Below are 23,133 nucleotides of genomic sequence, written 5' to 3'. Positions count from 1 at the left end.
TTGATTTTCTGTTTTGATGCATTATTTTCAATTTTTGTAGTTTCATTGAAGTAATCGTTAATTTACGTTTTTAGGAGGCGGTCATGAATGCCTCTCGAGTCGAACGGAAGGAGCGTAGCTCCATCCAGTGGATGCATTGTAGATTGTGTTTTATAACCCAGTGCGCCCAATCTATGAAAAACAAAAACAACAAAATAGGCCATTCATTGAAGCTGCGCCTCATAATGCAGTGTGCTTTTTAGTGCGGGAAATACGGTACTCTAACCATTTGCAGCAGTTCTCCATAAGTAACAATGCTTTCATTATTTACACATAAATCCATACTGTAGGTTTGTATCATTGAATGACATTTGTTGACAAGTTTATTCAATGGCCCTGTCATTCAAAACTCGGCAAACCCTAATTTTTATAAGCAATGCATTGGTGAACATTCCTAGTGCAAGGAATTGACCTGGATGACACTGTTCTACACACAACCTTAAGTCACAGTTTGTTTAAAAATATAAACATTTAAATAAAAACATAGAACAGCATCAATATGACACAGAGTTAAACAAATACATATATTTTAAGGATTAATGTCCTTAAAACATCATTAATTAAATGCATTGCGCCACGCAGGCAGCATCTTGGCCAGAAAGAGACTGGAGCGACTGGTCAGGAGGGCCAGTTCTGTCCTGGGCTGCTCTCTAGACACTTTGGAGGAGGTGGGCAACAGGAGGATGCTTGCTAAGCTAAAAGCTATGATGGACAGTCCCTCCCACACCCTCCAGCCCGCCCTGACAGCACTAGTTAGCTCCTTCAGCCAGAGACTGTTACACCCGCGCTGCAAGAAGGAGAGATACCGCCGCTCGTTCCTACCGACTGCTGTCAGGCTGCTGAATAAAAAATGAAATGATGTGACAAACATTAGTAAATAGCACAGCCACCTTCTCTTTATCTGTGAATCCAAAAAAACCCCCCCTGCTTTTTCTTCTTTCTTCTTCTACCCACAATTTTGCTGCTGTAGACTGTAAATTTCCTCATTGTGGGACAAATAAAGGATATCTTAATCTTAATGTTATGTTTTGCATTCTAAATTTTTATCATTAATCGGCCGATTAATCAGTAACCTTTTTTTATTTCTGCATCGATATCAGCCTGCAAAAATCCCTATCGGTCCGACCCCTCAAAAGTGTAATCTAAACAAATGAAAGTGATGAATAAGAAAGTAGTAATTTGGTTTAAACCAGGGACCATCCCATCGTTCAATTGAGAGAAGAGGGGAAGCATAGCTCTGCACTGGTCCAGAGGACCCCCCCCCCCCCCACCCCACACTCTTTGGGATTCGTTCACCTATTCTTGTCACCACAGATCACATGTCGCATAGCCCACCTGTCTAATCAATCAATAAGTGTGATATAGGTGGTCAAAATTGTTTTGAATTTCTAATTTATTTTACTGTGTACATTAAAGTGGGCGTGATGCATTGAAAACATGTAATTTTGTTGATGATCTATTTATATATTTGCTGCTTCCCCCCCATCGGATGTGAACTGCATAAATAAAAAAAAACTTCCATAAAAACCGGGTTTAATTTTAAAAAAAATTATGCCTGTTAATTTTCAGCAAGTTATTCTTTCTTTAACAGAAAAGTACCAACAATTTATTATGTGTGCTTGTGGACATGATATCAACATTGAACTTGTCATTTCGTGTATTTTCAGTTTTTGTCATGAGTTTAAGAGTAATTGTATTTTTGGTCAATGTACTTCGGTCATTTGTCTTTGTGTCTGATGTTTCCACCATTGCCTCTCAGCACTTTTATCCAGATTGCTGACTTCTGCATTTGATGGTTATGACTCGGAGAGCATGATAACAGCATTTTTGTTGGCACGGCAGGGGGCACTGCAAGGACCTGCCATCTTCCCTTCCTACAGCGACTGGTTCAAGGTTGAGTATTCTTCCAGGGTTCTGTATCATATGAATCATCATTGTTGGTTCTTATCTTGTGACTTCCATGGAAGAGATGTCAACAAGCCCTGTAAATAAATATTATCACATCATATCCTGTATTTCAGAAGTCTCAAGCCTGATGACCATATGAGTTGCCCACAGGATTTGCTCACCATTGAAGGGACATTGTGATTTCCTGTTCCCCTTGTAGAACTGATCAATATAAGCTCTTGCAGGCATTAATAGAATTATAGTGTTGTTGTGAAATCATTGTTGGGAATTATTGTGAAAAATAATGAACATGATCAGTTCTTCACATTAATTTCTTTCATAATTAACAGGCCATCATTAAAGGTACGGTGGTTTCCACACTAAAAGGCGCACCTAAAAGCCTTCCATTTTCTTAAAAGCTTGTAGCGCCTTAAAATCCAATGCGCCTTATCATTACTAATATTTCGACCCCAAAATGGATCCTCGCTCGAGACATGCTGACAACACAGAGTTCAAATTTAAGGCAATCGGTTATGCAGTTCAACACGGAAAAAGAGCAGCGGCAAGAGAGTTCAACGTTAACGAGTTAATGTTATGACTTGCTGTTGGTTAAGTGAACTGTTTCGCTGCTTTATTAAATAAGTTTTACTGACATTTGATCCTTCTGTTGTTGTTTCCTTGAGCGTAGCTCCATCTAGTGGATACATTGTAGATTGTGTCTTATAATGCGGTGTGCCCAATGTATGAAAAAACTTGCAAAATAGGCCATTCATTGAAGGTGCCCCTCATAATCCAGTGGGCCTTATAGTGTGGAAAATATGGTAATTTGAGCAAATTTGTAATTCCAGGAACGGGTATCAAACTGGTAGCGCTTTACATTAATCTGTACCCCTGCTATGTTTTAATTTTCAGGTAGTTTTTGCACTTCAAAATGTACAGAGTCATAAGTCGTCTTTTTAGATCATAAGATATGATGGTAGTATACAGTACATTTCAGGTTTTAGGAAATTCACTTTTTCCTACTTGAATTTTTGTTGTTGTTGTTATAGGAGTCTTTTGGCATGGCCAGTGGCTTCCATGCTACCAGCAAGAAATCTCTGGGGTTTTTGCTCAAGTTTCTGTCTGACTTGGTTCCGTTTGAACCCTCACAGTACCTTAAGGTAATTTTCTGCACATTGAGTGGTACATGAAGACAAATTGTAATTCGAAAAACCTCACATCAAAGAAAAATATTAAGCACTCTTTGCTAGACATTTTTGGGGTTTTCAAAAGAGCAATCAGTTTACATTAGAGTTTGGTGTAAATTGTGCAAATTAAGATGTAATAATTGAAGGTGTAACAATTAAATCAAGGACAAAACCTAAATCGCCATCTTTCCACCTGTAAGGTGCACATCATTCACCCTCCATATGTACCTGTGAAATACCGTAGCCTGTTGATGGAATATGTCTCCCTGGCTAAGACGAGACTTGCTGATCTCAAGGTAAAATATAAAAAAAAATGTGGCATTCAATAATTATAATATGTTCGGTTGTTTTCTAATCTCAAATATCTATGTTTCCAGCGATCAGTGGAGAACACGGGTCTGTTTCAGGATATTTCAAGTGCTGGAGATGCACCATCTCTGGTACAGTGACATCTTGTGGCAGTACAAATGTGTTATTGGCAATAATAATAATAATAATAATACATTTTATTTATAAGCGCCTTTCAAGACACCCAAGGACACTTTACAATAACAAAAAACACAAAACAATACGGGTTGAGCAGCGGCAGCCAAAACGCGCCGGTTCTCAGACAGACTTGATCAAAATTTGCACATTTTTGTGGTGTTTTTGTTTGTTTTTTATGTGGGCTGCAGTGCCAGGAAGTAAAGGATGTGGAGAAAGCCTGTTCTCTTTTTGAGAGCACAGGAAAAATCTCCGCCACTGTTATGGAGGCCAGGTACGCCTAATTAATTAATTAATTAATCAATTAAGCTTCTCACTTTTTTTTCCTGCGTCCATGTATAATGTTTCTGTACTCTTTTATATATTAGGCAATGGTTAAAGTGGTAATACAGCAACAAAAATAAACTCTTCAGGCCACAATCTTGTCCTCACAGTATTTTCCGTCGGACATATTTCCTCTCACGGTTCCTTCCTGCTCTGCTGAGACCAAGAGTGGTGAGTCTTGACTTTATTTTTATTTTTTTAATGATCCCTATTTATTGAACATTTGCATTTTACAATATTTCTGCAATTGTTTATACATTATATTGGAGCTGCGATCATGATCGTCTGATTTTTTGGAAATGTATGTGACGCCGATCAAAGCCTTTTATGGCCAATCAATTACTGTTAAGTGTCCAATTGTTCTTAACCAATATGTACTCTAACAGTTTACAGCAGTAGCAAACATACAAAAATAGTAAGAAAGCTGTACAATATTTTCAAGAAAGCGATTCATTAACACTATTTTCCTTTTAATTTACATAACAGTGTCAATAGTCACAACTTGAATTTTTTTTCGATAAGTAGCTTAACTTTCACAAGTAACGTTCAATGCACTGCAGAATGAAGCTGCTAATTAACCTAGATATAACAATTTTACACACACCCTAAAGTGAAGGTTAAAAAAATAAATAAACACCCATATATTGACATAAATCCGCAATAATTATGACACACATTCAAATGGTATTAACAGAAGCACGCATACATTATTAATGTCCTCATAACCACGGTATATCATTAAATGTATTGTGCCACACTTGAGGGTTGAGAAAGCTATGGCTTATTTTCAAAGCAAGTGCATTGCCTTTGACTTTGATGGGAGCGTTGCCAACATCAGTGGACAAGTATTAACATCTGGCTTTGTTGTGTTTCGCTCAGCACTGTTAGAAACATTCAATCGCCGCTAAGAGTTTTGCAATGGGTGGCAGTCATTGTCTGGCCTTGTAATTTGTGTTTAATCCATATAGGTAATTTGCAAACAGCTGCTTTTACTCAGGGTTTGTACGGGTCCATAAAGTTCATAAAAATCAATTTAAAAATATGTTGTAAAATTATGTTCTTAATTGTCCATAATTTTCAGGGAAATCTTCTAAAATCCATAAAAATCCATAAAAATTAACCTGCGGTGTTCATTTCATTTGTGTATGTCATTTTCCCCACCCTTCCAACTCATAGTTTTGTCGGAACATGCAGGACCTGGTACCCGCTCAGCTTTTTCGCAGTCTCCAATTATTTCCGACGATGATCATGTGATCACTTCGGGTCATTCCGGGAAACAACAATAGATTGACGCCATCCTGGGGCAGTGAATGGATGGTTTGGTTGCTGGCTCTGCAAACAATTACCGTATTTGCTGGAAAAATCTATTCATCAAATTTATCGATCTCAACAAGTGACAGAAAAATATGTAGTGACACCACTCGAGCGAAGCGCGCCTCAGCAGTCGATAGCCCGCTGCTCTCTGCTGTGTGTGCGTCAGCTAAGCTTATCTGTTGTTTCGGCTAGGCTAGCTTTTTGTTGTCGTAGAACAAAGTGTATTTGATTTGTGACATTGGTTGCTTGGTTGAAACCAAAAGACGTGCGCGTGCGTACATGTTGGCGCGGACGCACACACTGTGTGGAGGAGCTGCGGCTCCATTCTGAACACCTCTGAACTTTTTATTGAATTTTTTCAAACAGAAAGAAGAAAAACATGGTCACGTGTTGTTTAAGTACATAGAACCACACCAGTTCCGGGCATCAAAATAGTACATACATACATTGACATCCCTGTAAAACGGGTTACAATTACTGCCCTCCCACCTATACAATGTCCTGAACACTGTGCCATATGAGTAGAAAAGTAATGAAATAAAATAAAATTAATAAGCAAAAATAAACTTGAGTGGAATGGGGCCAATAGGGTAACTGAACTATCTGTTTAAGCACTACCTTAGGTTTCCGTAAATTTTATCCAGGTATCCCATAGTGTCTCAAATTTTTCTCGTTCGCCTCGAAGAGTAAATGTCAGTTTCTCCATTTCAAAAATTTCCCCAACCACCTTAGTCCAGTCTTTGACTGTTGGGGGATCTGTCGTCAGCCATCTTCTTGTGACTGCCTTTTTGCTCGCTAACAGTAAGATGTTGTAGGTGTATTTCTGAGCAAAGTTAATGGTGAAGTCAGGTTCCAGTCCCAAGTACAGGGCTTCAAAGGTCGGAGGGACCACTGGTCCCATAATCCTACCCATAGTCAGCCTTGTCTCTTCCCAGTATTTGGAGATGACCGGGCATTCCCAAAACACATGAAAATGTGAGGCTTTGCTATTACCGCAGGCTCTCCAACAGGCTGTATTCCTTCCTTGTGAAGTCCCTTGGGCCGGAACTCTAAAAAACCTGACGACATTCTTCCACCCAAATTCCCTCCAAGAGAGAGCCGATGTACAGTACATTTCCATTGCTGTGCTATTGTTCTTTCCCATGCTTCCAGTTGAATTGAAATGCCCGCCTCCTTAGCCCATTTATTCTTTATATATATTGTGTCCCCACCTTCTAGTACCTGTAACTCTTTGTAAATTTTCGATATATTACCCCTTCCAGGGTCTGACCCATAAGATAGTAGGAATATCTTGATTAAGCCGAAACCACTTTGTTGGACCCATCCTGTGCGTAGAGATCTCTCTAGGTAGTGTCTTAGCTGCAAGAATCGATAGAAATCTTGATTACTCAATCCAAATTCGTTTCTAAGATCTTGGAATTGTCGCATCCCGCCCGCCTCAAGGAGGTCCCTATATATCTTTAACCCGTTTCCAATCCATTTTTTTAATCCCGTATCCATTCTGTTTGGTAAGAAATCTGAGTCATATCCAATCCATCTTAGAAGCAAATATGGGCTATTTTCTTTGTCTTGCTTTAATATTCCGTGCCACACCTTAATTGAGGTTCTTATCCAAGGGTTAACACTCTTAAGACAATCAATCAAACCAGGGTCCCCGATAATTGCTTGTAGTGGAATATCGCTAGATACCTGACATTCAATGTCTTTCCACTTCGCACAATAGGATGGATTACAGATATTGGCCAAAATCTTTACTTGGGTTGCCCTATAATAGTTTGACATATTCGGTAGGGAGAGGCCTCCCTTGCTCTTTGCCAACTGTAGAGTCTTGAATCTAATTCTTGGCCTCTTCCCTTGCCAAATAAATCGCGATATTATTTTGTCCAACTCTTGGAACATATCCTTGGGTAAGTCTATTGCTAGAGTTTGGAATAGATATAGTAGTCTGGGCAGCACGTTCATTTTGATCGCTTCCACTCTTTGCAGTAATCCAAGGAATGGAACCAGGTTCCATCTGTTCAAGTCAGCCTTAATTTGGGCAAGGAGAGGGGAATAATTTTCAAGCCTAATTGTATCTAAATCTTTTGGAATATTCACGCCTAAGTACCTGATCGACTCTGAGTCCCAGTTCAAATTGAATTCGTCTCTCATCACATTGCTCGGAGAGTACTTAAATGACAGTATCTGCGTTTTATGTATGTTAAGTTTGTATCCCGAAAATGCTCCGTACTCCCTGATCGTAGAAAGCAATTCCGGGAAAGAGGTAGATGGTTTTCCCAGAAATATTAATGTATCGTCTGCAAATAGGGCTAATTTGTGAGTATCCCGTCCAACAGTTATCCCCTAGATCTCGTCTTTCTGCCTTATCCACTGACTTAGGGGCTCTATAAAAATGGCGAATAGAAGTGGGGAAATGGGGCAGCCTTGTCGGCATCCCCTTTCTAGATTGAAAAAATCCGTAGATCCTCCATTTATCCTTACTTTTGCTATTGGCATATCGTATATAGCCTGTATAGTTCTTATAAAATCGTCATTGAATTTAAATCTCCGTAGTACCTTATATAAATATGACCAGTTGACTGAGTCAAAAGCCTTTTCCGCATCCAATCCCAGCAAAACGGCTTCTAAGTCATGTGCCTTTATATGAGCAATTATGTGTAGGGTTCTTCTGACGTTATCCATAGTCTGTCTCTGCCTAATAAAGCCGGTCTGATCTAAGTGTACAATATCTGGAAGTATCGATTCCAAATGTCTTGCTAAAATTGATGTAAAAAGTTTATAGTCTTGGTTCAAGATGCTAATTGGACGGAAATTTGCACAGTCTGTTTTGTCCTTCCCCTCTTTTGGTATCAAAGCAATGATCGCCTCTCTCCAAGAGGGTGGGGGTGGCTCCTTTTGATAGGGCCCAATTGAATGTTCTCAGTAGTAGTGGCGATAAAATGTCACTGTAAGCCTTGTACCACTCGGAGGGGAATCCATCTGTGCCCGGGCATTTATTTGGCTTTAGTCGGGAAATAGCCTTCTGTAATTCACCCATAGTCACTTCAGCCATGAGAACCTCATTTTGATCTCCTGAGACCGTTGGGAGGTTGAGTGACTCCAACATAGCGTCGGGAGCTCCCCCATCATCAGGGACCCCTAGGGAATAGAGATTTTTATAGTATCTTTCGAAGCAACCCTGGATATCCTTGAAGTCATGTTTCATTTGTTTGGTACAAGGATCCTTAATTTTATGTACCACCCTCTCGGCTTGTTGTTTCCTTAATTTATATGTCAGGTTTCTCGTCGCTTTACTACCCGCCTCATAGTAATTTTGTTTTAAGAAAGTAAGTTTTTTCTGAACGTCTAGATCGTAGATATCTTTTATCTGATTTTTAACTGCCTTAATTTCTTGGTTTCTTCAGTTTCTCCAGTCTGGATTTCTTTTGCGAAGCCAATTTTGCAATAATTTTCCCTCTCAAAACTGCCTTGCCTGCATCCCACACCATAATTGGGGACACCGCTCCGTTGTCATTTTCTGACAAAAATAGTGAGATTTCCTCTTTTATTTCCTCCCTCATCCTCCCCTTAAGTGCATTTAAGTTAAGCCTCCATGCCCATGGACCTCTATTATATTTTACTTGCAGATCTAAATAAACTGGGCTATGGTCTGATAGGTCCATTATTCAATTTTACATGTCCTTATAAGGCCGAGATCTTTACTGTACATGAAAAAGTAATCAATCCTTGAATAAGTATTATGTGGCGCTAAGTAAAAAGTGTAATCTCTGGTAGTTGGGTTAAGCTCTCTCCACACATCACATATGCCCATCTCCTTCATCATCTTTCCCACTTTCTCAGCCACTGGGTTATTGTGCTGCTGTGATGTTCGTGACACGTCCATTTTAAAATCCAACCTTATATTGAAGTCACCACCACATATGACCAATCCTTGGGCCTTAGTTATCATTAAGTCAAAAATGTGTCGATAGAACCCCCACGATGCCCCAGGTGGAGCATAAACATTTATAAGGGTCACAACAGATCCCTCCATTTTACCCACAATCATAGTGTACGTCCCTTCTTTGTCTTTAATTTCTGACTGCAACTCGAATATTACTTTTGAGGAAATAACAGTAGCCACCCCCTCCTATGTCCTTGTTCGTAGGAGGCTGAAAACACCTGCTTAAATCCCTGTCTTCTGAGTTTCAAATGTTCCAAGTCAGTTAGGTGGGTTTCTTGCAGAAACATTATGTCTATCTTGTCTTTCGCCATTTTGCCCAGAATTTTGCTTCTCTTGATAGGATTTAGGATACCTTTCACATTGTACGAAGCGAACCTAAGTGGCTTTTTGTGACTTTCCATCAAAAAGTAAACAACGCCTATTGCTTAAACGACCCATTTTCCACTCGAACTCTGACATGTTAATGAAGAAAAAGAAAAAGAAGAAAATAAAAATAGAACAAGACCTGAGAAGAACAAACTCAGTAACGTGCGAAAGTTCCGCCGAGTAAACACTCCGCTGCGAGGTCTCAAATTTGACCCCAAAAGAGCCAGGATCTTCTGCTGGCTCGGAGGGGTAGCCTCCACTACAGTTCCCTTGTAGAGGGCCCTCCGTTAATCGTCGCTCCCCCACGCACATTTATGCATAGGAGTCCAAGCATCCCCGATCATATCTATGTATACATCCATGCACACATATATACACACACGAACAGGCATACATACTCATTGACACACGTATACTCTAAAGTATAACCACCTAGTTGCATTTCACATATACGTACGCACACCCACACACAAACTCGTGCATACCTATTTCCCTACATACCTTTCCACAACACCCCTGTGCAATCATACATAACTGCTCAATCGTACGCCTGTTCGCGTATACACCAACACACGCATGCTTACACCCATACCCCAGCATATTCACATAAACACAAATACTGTTCAATTCAACTAACCCTTAGTTGTTCCACAGTGGAAAATCTCATCACCTTGTCAGGCTTCAACAATTTTCATTGTCCACTCTCCTGTATGCGGCCAGTTTTTTCTTGAAACCCTTACGTGGAGCTTCCAGCTGTTGTTCCTCACCGCTCGCAGGCCGATGCCACAGTCTGTTCTTAATTTTGTCAATCCAGGTGGTAGGAGGTTTGTATACAGCCACGGGAAAACCCCTCTTCAGCATGTCGGAAGTGGCCTCCTGTGCTGAGTTGTAAAGGCACGTTTCCCCCTCGTAGAATATTCTCATCCTCGCTGGAAACGGAGTCTGAAATCGTATCCCTTTCTCCCGCAGCACCTTCTTCGCCTCTGCGTATTCCCGGCGTTTCCTCAGGGTCTCTGGAGCATAGTCGTGGTCGACAAAAACTCTCTTCTCTTTGTACAGAAATCCCTTCTTGCGCCAAACATTACGCAGGACCTCCTCCTTCATCGTATTGCTGGCGAATTTTACTATTATTGACCTCGGGGGGGGGGAATCGGCGGGGGGTTTACGGCCTAGCGCTCGATGCGCCCGCTCAATCTTCAGATCGGTGGAGGGAGAAAGCTCGAGCTTTTCTTTAAAGAGGTTTTCTATAAACACTATCATCGTTGCCGAGTTGGTCTCAGCCCCCTCCTCAACTCCATAAATTCTTATATTGTCCCATCTTGCACGTCCCTCTTGATCAGTTATCTTATCTTGCATTGTAGCTTGTAGCTGTAGCAGCTCCCTCGTAGCCTCTTCCAGCCCCAGCACTCTTTCTTCTGTCTCCGAGATCCTTGTTTCGACGTCATCTATTCTGTTGTTAGTCGCCTTAATTTCGTCCTTGATTTCGGTGAGTGTATTGGCGCTTTCACGCCGGAATTCCCTTAATTCTTGCAGGATCGTTGATAGGTTAGCTGTAGCCTCGTTAGCCCGTGGCCCCCCGGCTTCGGGCCGGCCGTCGATGTCGCTTGCGGCGCGATCCTCCCCGTCCGAGTGGGTTATTTCAAACCGCGAAACCGACTTTTTGTGTGCTTTAGGCATTTCGTTAACGCCTTTAAATACAAATAAAACTCGTCAAAATACTAATAAAGTACGGCGTTGCTCGAAGTGATCGAGGAGCTCTGCAGCCGTGCGTCCTACTCCCTGACAAGCCATCTTGGCACTCCAGGCTCTGTTTCTTAATTAATTGGAAGGCCTGTCCGTGGAAGCTTGTAGGTCTTCCCAATGTCCACAGTCTGATGTCAACAGTACCTCATCCCAGTTGAGGCAAGCAATCACCATTCAGCCCCACCTATATGCCTAGCACCGCAGGTGATCCTCGTCTGAGTGAAGGGAAATGTAGTATTTTATTTTTTATTAAATTTTTCATCAAAGGGGTTTCTGAGCCATATGTTCTCTGGTACCTCATCTGGATCTGTTTTCCCTGGTGACCCTACCAGGGCTATAAATCACACCTGACAAAATTAGTTCCAAGATCACTGGGACACATAAGATCCTGTATGGTTATGTCATTTTAGGATTTTATTCCAGTTCATGAAGAGGTCGAATAATTTTACCTTGAGTGTCAGTTCTATAGAACTGTAGGATCAATTGTAATAATTTGACATAAACAGTTGCCCATGGTATATTCACTCGTTATATTCATGTCGTCCATTATAGTTATTGAACATACTCTGAATCTCTGAATGTCTTAGAATATACAGTATCTCATAAGTCTCAAAATGATGCAGATTTGCTTTTGACAATTTTAGCTACCTGTGAAAGCAGATGGTCAAATGAGCTTCATCGAGGCCCTGAAAAGGTGAGTACCTGGCTGCTATTGTTGTTTTAAATGCTAGTTGTGGTGCTTTGAGATTTTTATGGTGCCTTGTTATTTTTATCATTCGTTATTTATTTCCAAGTCCTCATGATTTTTATTATTGTATTACATTGTAAGCAAGACACAATAAATCAGTGATTCTCAACTGGTGGGTCAGGACCCAAAAGTGGTTCGCGGATTTATTTGGGGTGGGTCACAGACAGGTAGTAGAAAATTACAGGGGGTCAGACATGTACACAGAGACTACTATGAAATGACAAGAGTTCAATTTACACGAAAAACAAGAACAAGATCAAAAAGACTAAATAATACTAGTACTTACAAAACGAGGAACAAAGAGAGCAAAAATCGACCATGAACGAGATCGAGAGGTCAACAAAACAACACTTGAGCATCAACAGCAAGCAAGGTCAGTAATCCGACAACATGTAGGCAATTTAGCAGTCCTTAAATACTGGGCAAGTCTTTGACTGGGAACAAGGAACAAGTGCGCCTCCTGGAGGGAAATGCCCTTGACTCCAGCTGGAATGTTGTATGTCCAGTCGCTGCTTAGAATTATTTTTATAATGGTTTGTAATAATCATGTATAGTTATAGTTATTTATATCTACATATTTCATAATTATTGTGTAATTGTAGTAATCATATTTTTTTAATGAATACTGTACTGACTAATATAGGAAAAATAGCATCTTGTCACGTCCCGTGTTTGCCAGCAGGGGGCAGGCTTTCTGCCTGCCGCCTACACACCTGTCACCCATTGGTGACTAATTACTCAGCCTTTATTTGGGCGCTCTGGCAGTCTACTCACTGCCGGAGTATTCCACGCCGTGCCAAATTCTCTCGCCCAATTCCTATTCGAATTATTCATTACCTCTTAGCCTTGTGGCTGTTATTGCGCGTCGTTATTCCTCTTTCGAGTGAAATTTATAGCATTGTCCAATCAGACCCTCCTTGCTATTTTTTCCGCAAGCGTTTTCTGTTGTTCTTTATTTTATCCCTGGTACTTATTTTGACCAGCGCTTTTTGTTATTCTCCCGGTCGGGTAATTTTGTGTTTGTATTAAAGACTCCTTTGTTCTCTGACAAAGCTCTTTCTGTGTCTGCTATTTCGGGGATCCACTTTCAGTTATTTGGTTGTACACGAAGCGATTATTCTGTCGCTTCGGGTACAACGTGACAGATCTTATGTAAGGAGTAGGACTAGATAAGTTTATACTTCTACTACGTATCAAGCATGTGATAGTCTGCTTTGCCTTTGCTATATTTTTGATTTTTATCTTATTCCTTGATTGTCCTATAAATAAATTTTCATTTCCATTTTAATTTGACTATAAATGAATTTCCTTGTTTAAAATAAATACAATTTGTTTCATTCCAAATCTACATCATTGCTTATTTTGTCATTTTTTGTATTTATCGGTAATGATCATCAAATGTTTGTCTTTATGTCGTGACTGGTTTAAGATAAATGGTTTTATTTGAGAATCGACAACAATAAGTGAACTCTGATAATTATACATGTTATGTTGTAATCATGTGTTTAGAGCAGATAAGATTCCTGCTACACAGTATTCGTCATACATGGAATCTTGTCAGAGACTAAGACAACAAACAAGTAGGTCCTTTTGCAGTACATGTGCATATATCTACACAATAATGTGAAAATGTTTGATGTTATAATTTGACATGCTGAAACATTCAATACTGTGATTGCAGGGATTTCCCTCCATGAGGAGAATCATGATGACCCTCTACATGTCCTAAAACTTCAACTGCAGGAGCAAAGAAAGCTTGTCCTAAATGGAAATGATGGAGGTAGATTCACACATGAAGAATAAATGACTCTGTGTTGAATTCAAAATTAACAAGAGTGGGAGTGCGTGGCTCCTCCCACAATTCAATTGCCCACGCACTCTTGAAGATGTTCAAGGAAGCGGTGTGCTTTCTTTCCTTCTCTAGTGCATCGTCAATCTCCCAATGGGTTTTCAAGGAATGTACAGTTTATTGTGTACATTGTAATGTGCAATGTTGTTCACATCCATGCTCGCCGAGCAATGCCGTAAATGTGTATTTGTAGCTAATGTAAAGATCCTGTTGATTATCAAGCTCTTCTTTTTAACACCTAATACATTATTTTTGTAACAATTATGCAGGCCACTTTAAAGGACAGATTGACAATATGAGATGACATATTTTATCAAATTGCAACATGGTTTTAAATACAACTGATTGTTTTTTACCTGAAGAAATACTCAATGGTTTTACCCTGGTTAATGTGGGGATGCCTGACAGAGTTCTCTCTACTATGATGCCCAAAGCGTCTTCTCCACCCCATCCCAACATCACTTTTAAAACATTTCTGGACTGTTTCGGGTAGCGGTTTTAAACATTATAAATTGCTCTCTTCAGATGGGCAGCTTCTCTGTGGCCTTTAAAGCAACAGGGGTAGGGCCACTTTTGAAAAAGAACCATTTAGATTTTATCACGCTTTGCAATATTTTAAGCAACATTTTAGGGGGGCTCGTTTTTATTCAACTCAACAACTCAGCGATTTCACTGTTTGTGAAAAGTTCCACCTCTCCGTGAGCCGTCACCTTACCGTGGTGGAGGGGTTTGTGTGTCCCAATGATCCTAGGAGCTAAGTTGTCTGGGGCTTTATGCCCCTGGCAGGGTCACCCATGGCAAACAGGTCCTAGGTGAGGGACCAGACAAAGCACGGCTCACAAAGCCCCTTATGGAAAACAAAATCAATGGTACTCAGTTTCCCTTGCCCGGACGCGGGTCACCGGGGCCCCCCTCTGGAGCCAGGCCTGGAGGTGGGGCTCATTGGCGAGCGCCTGGTGGCCGGGCCTACACCCATGGGGCCCGGCCGGGCTCAGCCCGAAGAGGCAACGTGGGTCCCCCTTCTCATGGTCTCACCACCCGTGGGAGGGGTCAAAGGGGTCGGGTGCAATGCGAGCTGGGCGGCAGCCAAAGGCGGGGACCCTGGCGGTCCGATCCTCGGCTGCAGAAGCTAGCTCTTGGGACATGGAATGTCACCTCTCTGGCAGGGAAGGAGCCCGAACTGGTGTGTGAGGCAGAGAAGTTCCGAATGGATATAGTCGGACTTGCCTCCACACACAGCCTGGGTTCTGGTACGAGTCCTCTCGAGAGGGGTTGGACTCTCTTTCACTCTGGAGTTGCTCACGGTGAGAGGCGCAGAGCAGGTGTGGGCATACTTATTGCCCCCCGGCTCAGTGCCTGTACATTGGGGTTCACACCGGTGGACGAGAGGGTTTCATCCCTCCGCCTGCGGGTGGGGGGACGGGTCCTGACTGTTGTTTGTGCATATGCACCAAACAGCAGCTCAGCATACCCACCCTTTTTGGAGTCCTTGGAGGGTGTGCTGGAGAGTACTCCTGCTGGGGACTCCCTTGTTCTACTGGGGGATTTCAATGCTCACGTGGGCAATGACAGTGAGACCTGGAGGGGCGTGATTGGGAGGAACGGCCCCCCCGATCAGAACTCGAGTGGTGTTTTGTTATTGGACTTCTGTGCTCGTCACGGATTGTCCATAACGAACACCTTGTTCAAACATAAGGGTGTCCACATGTGCACTTGGCACCAGGACACCCTAGGCCGTAGTTCGATGATCGACCTTGTGGTCGTGTCATCGGATTTGCGGCCGCATGTTCTGGACACTCGGGTGAAGAGAGGGGCGGAGCTGTCAACTGATCACCACCTGTTGGTGAGTAGGCTCCGATGGTGGGGGAAGATGCCGGTCCGTCCTGGCAGACCCAAACGTATTGTGAGGGTTTGTTGGGAGCGTCTGGCGGAATCCCCTGTCAGAAGGAGTTTCAACTCCCACCTCCGACAGAGCTTTTCCCATGTTCCGGGGGAGACAGGGGACATTGAGTCCGAGTGGACCATGTTCCTTGCCTCTATTGTTGAGGCGGCCAATCTGAGTTGTGGCCGTAAGGTGATTGGTGCCTGTCGTGGCGGCAACCCTCGTACTCGCTGGTGGACACCAGCAGTAAGGGATGCCGTCAAGCTGAAGAAGGAGTCCTATCGAGCCTTTATGGCCTGTGGGACCCCAGAGGCAGCTGACGGGTACCGACTGGCCAAGCGGAACGCAGCTTTGGTGGTCGCCGAGGCAAAAACCCGAGCATGGGAAGAGTTCGGTGAGGCCATGGAAGCCGACTTCCGGAAGGCTTCGAGGAAATTCTGGTCCACCATCCGACGTCTCAGAAGGGGGAAGCAGTGCACCACTAATACTGTGTACAGTGGGGATGGGGCGCTGCTGACTTCGACTCGGGACGTTGTGAACCGGTGGGCAGAGTACTTCGAAGACCTCCTCAACTCCACCAACACGCCTTCCTTGGAGGAAGCAGAGCCCGGGGACTCTGAGGTGGGCTCTCCTATCTCTGTGGTTGAAGTCACCGATGTGGTTAAAAAGCTCCTCGGTGGCAAGGCCCCAGGGGTGGATGAGATCCGCCCGGAGTTCCTCAAGGCTCTGGATGTTGTGGGGCTGTCCTGGTTGACACGCCTCTGCAACATCGCGTGGACAACAGGGAGAGTGCCTCTGGATTGGCAGACTGGGGTGGTAGTCCCTCTTTTTAAAAAGGGGGACCGGAGGGTGTGTTCCAACTACAGAGGGATCACACTCCTCAGCCTCCCTGGTAAGGTCTATTCAGGGGTGCTGGAGAGGAGGGTCCGTCAGGAAGTCGAGCCTCAGATTGAGGAGGAGCAGTGTGGTTTTCGTCCCGGCCGTGGAACAGTGGACCAGCTCTACACCCTTAGCAGGGTTCTCGAGGGTATGTGGGAATTCGCCCAACCAGTCTACATGTGTTTTGTGGACTTGGAGAAGGCGTTTGACCGTGTCCCTCGGGGAGTTCTGTGGGGGGTGCTTCGTGGGTATGGGGTACCGAACCCCCTGATACGGGCTGTTCGGTCACTATACCACCGATGTCAGAGTTTGGTTCGCATTGCCGGCAGTAAGTCGGAATCGTTTCCAGTGGGCGTAGGACTCCGCCAAGGCTGCCCTTTGTCACCGATTCTGTTCATAACCTTCATGGACAGAATCTCTAGGCGCAGCCGAAGCGTTGAGGGGGTCCGTTTTGGTAGCCTCAGTATTGCATCCCTGCTTTTTGCAGATGATGTGGTGCTGTTGGCTCCTTCAAACAGGGCTCTCCAACTCTCACTGGAGCGTTTCGCAGCCGAGTGTGAAGCGGTTGGGATGAAAATCAGCACCTCCAAATCTGAAACCATGGTCCTCAGTCGGAAAAGGGTGGAGTGCCCCCTCCGGGTCGGGGGGGAGATCTTGCCCCAAGTGGAGGAGTTTAAGTATCTTGGGGTCTTGTTCACGAGTGAGGGCAGGAGGGAGCGAGATCGACAGGCGGATCGGTGCAGCGTCTGCTGTGACGCGGACGTTGTATCGGTCTGTCGTGGTGAAGAAGGAGCTGAGCCAAAGGGCGAAGCTCTCAATTTACCGGTCGATCTACGTTCCAACCCTCATCTATGGTCACGAGCTATGGGTCGTGACCGAAAGAACGAGATCCCGGATACAAGCGGCCGAAATGAGTTTTCTCCGCAGGGTGTCCGGGCACTCCCTTAGAGATAAGGTGAGAAGCTCGGTCATCCGGGAGGGGCTCCGAGTCGAGCCGCTTCTCCTCCACATTCGGATGATTCGGATGCCTCCTGAACGCCTCCCTGGTGAGGTGTTCCGGGCATGTCCCACCGGGAGGAGACACAGAGGAAGACCCAGGACACGCTGGAGAGACTATGTCACCCAGCTGGCCTGGGAACGCCTCGGGATCCCCCGGGGAGAGTTGGAAGAAGTAGCTAGGGAGAGGGAAGTCTGGGCTTCCCTGCTAAAGCTATTGCCCCCGCGACCCGGCCCCGGATAAGCGGTAGAAGATGGATGGATGGATGGATGAAAAGTTCCAATCCGGTTTTCGGATAAAACACAGCACGGACTGCTCTTGTCAAAATTTTTAATGATTTTAAAGGTTTTTTTTCATGATAATTTTGATTACAACAAATGAGGTGGCCCGGTGGTTGAGTGATTAGCACATCGACCTCACAGTGCAGAGGTTGTGGCTCCGGCCTTCCTGTGTGGAGTTCGCATGTTCTCCCGGTGCCTGCGTGGGTTTTCTCTGGGTACTCCGGTTTCCTCCCACATTTCAAAAACATGCTTAGAAGGTTGATTGAAAACTAGTTGTCCCTAGGTGTGATGGTCAGCACGAATGGTTGTTTGTCTATGTGTTCCTTGCAATTGGCAGTCAACCATTTCAGGGTGTACTGCCTGGTGACAGAATATCCAGAATGTCCTTCAGAGGTAATGACAGGGTTTGACATCTCTGTGCTTGCACACAAAAAAATAAAATAAAAACAAAATCAGCTCTTCGAACTGACAGGTAATCATGCACCTCCACGTTGTCTTCTTTCAAGCATTAACCAAGAAATTTTACATCTTATCATCATCTTCTTATCATCTTTTACAACTTATATTTGCAAGATGAACATTTTGGCAACTTTGATTGTCTAGAACAGGGGTGCCCAAACCTTTTGGATCGAAGATCTACTTTTCGATCAACTAACCTCCCGGGATCTACCCTTACCGGCGCGCACGCACACGCACGCACACGTACGCCATGATGAGAAACAGCCTGAAACTGAGGCATGCGACGCACTTTAGCAGCCTGTTAACTATCGTACCTCACGCGTACCGTTTTAAAGTGCTTACCTGGGCCCTCCTAAATTCCTATTATTTGCCCGTGCCCTCTGTGAATTGTACATGAAGCAAATGAGAATAATGACGATAAAAGATAGAGCGCAACAGTTCTGATCACAAGCTGCAATTGCAGACAGCTGAGAACTAACAACTTCCGGTGACGTAATCACGCGCCACCGTAAATTCAAGATCTACCTGCTTTATTTTATTTGTTAATATTTTTTGGGTGAAAATGAGACTGATAAGATGATTAGGGAGCAGTGTAAATTAACACAAAACAATATATTACTAACATGTACAAAGACACACAAATGGTTGTCTTTTTTTTTTTTTGTCCTCGACACTCCTCGGATCTACTTGGGACCTTTCTTAGATCTACCGGTAGATCAGGATCGACCTAATGGGCACCGCTGTTCTAATAGATGTTGGGACGGTGATTTGAGATGTCCAATATGGACAAAATGTAAAAAACTAAATGTCACATGTTCAGCAATAGATTACAAATAATTACATTCACATAGTACCGCAAATGTGCTTAAATGATAAATAATGCAACATCAAAAGTGTGTTTTTTGGGGTTTGCGTGCATGTGTGTGTTAACTCAATCATTTGTTTTTTTTTCTGGAATGCCAAGAGCATGCAATATCAGGTTAAATGAAGATAAATTGCCAGTAGAGGTGACTGTGGATGTTAATGACTGTTTGTCTAGCCCAGGGGTGCCCAAACTTTTTTCAAAGATCTACTTTTCGATCAACTAACCTCACGGGATCTACCCGTACCGGCGCGCGCATGCGCATGCGCACGCGCACAAACACACACGCACACGCACACACGCGCACACACACACACACGCCATGATGAGAAACAGCCTGAAACAGAGGCATGCCACGCACTTTTGCAGGCTGTTAACTATTGTAGCTAACACGTACCGTTTTAAAGTGCTTCCTTGGGCCCTCCTAGATTCCTATTCTTGGCTCGTGCCCTCGGTGAAATGTACAGGAAGCAAACTCTGACTGAGAATCATGACGATAAAAGATGGAGCGCAACAGCTCTGATCACAAGCTGCAATTGCAAACTGCTGAGCGCTAACAACTTCCAGTGACGTAATCACGCGCCACTGTAAATTTAAGATTTACCTGCTTTATTTTATTTAAAAAAATAGTGAAAATGAGACTGATAAGATGATTAGGGTGCAGTGTACCGTATTTTCACGACTATTCGACGCATCGTACTAATGGCCGCAGTCTCATTAATGTGTGACATTTCTGTATTTTACACATACACAGGACGCATCGTACGAATAGCCGCAGTTTTACAGTGGTAAAACATACGCCAGCTTAAACATACGGCATGCATGCGCGCACTCTAACACGTTAGCTTGAAGCATACGGTAGCATGCCAAAACATACAAATAAGATAAAAACACGTTTTTAAAAAGGCAACGAAAGCAGAACTGAGTTCGGGTGTATTTTATTTAGCCATCGTACAATGTTCTCACGTTTTTCGATCAATCATCACCTAGAAATCCATCAAAGTCCTCATCCTCTGTATCAGAAGCAGAGGACTGCACATCTCAGTTGTCATTGAATGCATCACATGCTAGTGTGAGTTGCTACGCATTGCCGAGCGGAAAGAAGGAGTAGCAACAGCAAAGTCAACATTTCTCTCGTGTGAAGCTTTCCCACATTTGAAAGTAAAGAACAGAGCGAAACATGGTGGCAGCGCGTGTGTGTGTAGAAAGAATTGAACAATTGTGCAAGTACCGTAATCCATCAAAAACGCCGCGTTCCCTCTCGTTGTTGCGTATTGTGGCGTAACTCGCCAAGCGCTGCCTCTCACTCTTTGTAAAGTTGTGTTTGCCACCGATCATCCATTGTTCCCATGCCGTTTGCAACTTTACTTTGAACGCCCGGTTGATGCCAATGTCCAGCGGTTGGAGTTCTTTAGTCAAGCCTCCGGGAATAACGGCAAGCTCAGAGTTCATTTGCTTGACTTTTTTTTTTCACCGCTGCTGTGAGATGGGCACGCATGCCAAAAGCATAACCGGTGGCTTTAAGTTTGAACTGAGCTTCGTAGGCGTGCGTGTCTTTTTGTCGAATTTATTTTCAGGGGTTCTTAGAAACCAAAACCGGAGTTGTTTTGCAACAAAGCACATTGCCACACTCTATACAAGTGTTGGTACTGGCTTGAGGCGTCCACTTACACGCCCACCCTTCACCATTGGCGGACTAGCTTGTCTGTCCTCTCTCTCCCTCTCTCTCTCTCTCTCTCTCTCTCTCTCTCTCTCCCCCTCTCCATATATGTATGTATACACGCCCACCCTTCCCTGATTGGCCGACTTCTTTCACAGTCACTTCCGCCTTTTCTCTATATAAACAGCGTGTCGGCAGTCAGTCAGATTTTGGAACTCAGCGCATATAAAGGACGCTCCGCACCATAAGGCGTACTGTCCATTTTGGAGAAAATTTAAGACTTTTAATGGCGCCTTATAGTCGTGAAAATACGGTATATTAACACAAAAATATATTACTAACATGTACAAAGACACACAAATGGTTGTTTGTTTTTTTTCTTCTCGACACTCCTCGGATCTACTTGGGACCTGTCTTGGATCTACCGGTAGATCAGGATCTACCTAATGGGCACCCCTGGTCTAGAATATGAATGTCCTGGTCTGAAACAAAAAATAAATAAATAAAAATAAAAACAGGGATCTATTGGAGGTCAGCAAATCTTCTCCCTTAATTTGCTGCATTGACCTGATGAAAATGATGTCCGGTGGGTTTCTGGATCATGGCGATGCCATCTGGCGTTCAGTCAGGCTTGATTGACTACCATCATCCCAGTTCCCAAGAAATCGGCAACATCGGAACTGAACGACTATAGGCCTGTCGCCCTGACGTCTGTGGTCATGAAGTCCTTTGAACACCTTGTGCTGAACCACCTAAAGAACGTCACTGGACCCCTGCTGGACCCTCTCCAGTTTGCCTACCGGGCAAACAGGTCTCTGGAAGACGCAGTCAACATAGGTCTACACTACATCCTCGAGCACCTCGATAGCACAGGGACCTACGCAAGGATTCTGTTTGTGGATTTAAGCTCTGCGTTCAACACCATCATCCCGGAACTCCTCACCCCCAAACTTCTCCGCCTCGGTGTGTCCCCTACGATCTGCCAGTGGATCCTCAGCTTCCAGACGGGACGGACACAACAGGTGAGACTGGGAGCAACAACATCATCAATACGCACCACCAGCACTGGAGCCCCACAGAGATGTGTCCTCTCTCCACTGCTCTTCTCTCTCTACACAAACGATTGCACCTCAACAGATCCAGCTGTCAAACTCATAAAGTTCGCAGACGACACCACGGTCATCGGTCTCATCAAAGACGGCGACGAGTCTGCGTACCGCCAACAAGTGGAGCAGCTGGAGCTCTGGTGCAGCCGACACAACCTCGGGCTGAACACGCTCAAGACTGTAGAGATGATCGTGGACTTCAGGAAACATTCTTCCCCACAGTTGCCCCTCACACTATCCCACTGCCCTGTGTCAACCGTCGAGACCTTCAAGTTCCTGGGAATCACAGTCTCCCAGGACATGAAGTGGGAAGTCAACACCGTCTTCATCCTGAAAAGGGCCCGGCAGCGGATGTACTTCCTGAGGCTGCTGAGGAAGCATGGCCTGCCACAGGAGGTGCTACGACAGTTCTACACGGCAGTCATCGAATCAATCCTGTGTTCTTCCATCACGGTTTGGTTTGGGGCCGCCACAAAAAGGACAAAATCAGACTTCGACGGACAGTTAGGACGGCGGAGAACCGAAAAACTGGACCGAGGTCTACTCAAACGAAGACCCAAATACAGCGTTTGAAGTATTTCAGTCTACCATAATCTCCTTATATGATAAACATTTTCCATTAACTAAAGTTTCCAAAAAGTATAAAGACCCAAGTAAACCATGGATAACGAAAGGCATAGAAAACGCATGTAAAAAGAAAAACAATTTATATAAATTGTTTTTAAAATTCAGAACTGAAGAAGCAGAAAAAAAATCTAAGACCTATAAAAATAAACTAGTAAATATTATAAGAACCAGTAAAAGAGATCATTATCATGCACTATTAGATCAGAATAACACACAAGAAATATGGAAAATACTTAACCAAGTAATCAGAAATAGTCCTAAAAAAATGGATTATCCAGAGTATTTTATCAAAGGCAAAAATACTATTTTGGAAAAAACTGCAGAAATAGCAACTGAATTTAATGAGTATTTTGTCAACATCGGCAGTAACCTAGCAAAACAAATTCCTGATCCAACAGACCTGTTTGAAGTGGATAGATACGTAGAAAAAAACTCCTCCACGATGTTCCTTACTGCAGTAAAACAAGAAGAAGTATCAAATATTATAAAAACTTTTA

The 23,133-nt window shown here is 43.6% G+C and overlaps 1 protein-coding gene across 4 annotated transcripts in view; it reads left to right on the top strand.

Moving 5' to 3' along the window:
* Positions 1–23,133, top strand: part of LOC127597644 (Fanconi anemia group A protein) — an 82,150-nt gene that overhangs the window by 12,550 nt on the left and 46,467 nt on the right. For 3 of the 4 annotated variants that reach the window (XM_052060805.1, XM_052060803.1, XM_052060806.1), the window contains 9 exons: positions 1,799–1,932; positions 2,976–3,086; positions 3,314–3,409; positions 3,491–3,553; positions 3,788–3,870; positions 4,010–4,091; positions 11,931–11,980; positions 13,544–13,614; positions 13,716–13,814. In XM_052060805.1, the coding sequence (XP_051916765.1) occupies positions 1,799–1,932; positions 2,976–3,086; positions 3,314–3,409; positions 3,491–3,553; positions 3,788–3,870; positions 4,010–4,091; positions 11,931–11,980; positions 13,544–13,614; positions 13,716–13,814 (789 nt within the window). The remainder of the gene's footprint in view (positions 1–1,798; positions 1,933–2,975; positions 3,087–3,313; positions 3,410–3,490; positions 3,554–3,787; positions 3,871–4,009; positions 4,092–11,930; positions 11,981–13,543; positions 13,615–13,715; positions 13,815–23,133) is intronic. The other variant, XM_052060804.1, reaches the window with a different exon arrangement.

The sequence above is a fragment of the Hippocampus zosterae genome, chromosome 3 (genome assembly GCF_025434085.1).
Source record: "Hippocampus zosterae strain Florida chromosome 3, ASM2543408v3, whole genome shotgun sequence".
Taxonomy (NCBI): domain Eukaryota; kingdom Metazoa; phylum Chordata; class Actinopteri; order Syngnathiformes; family Syngnathidae; genus Hippocampus; species Hippocampus zosterae.
The sequence above is the reverse complement of the archived record's forward strand: the minus strand, read 5'-3'. Positions and strand labels throughout refer to the sequence as shown.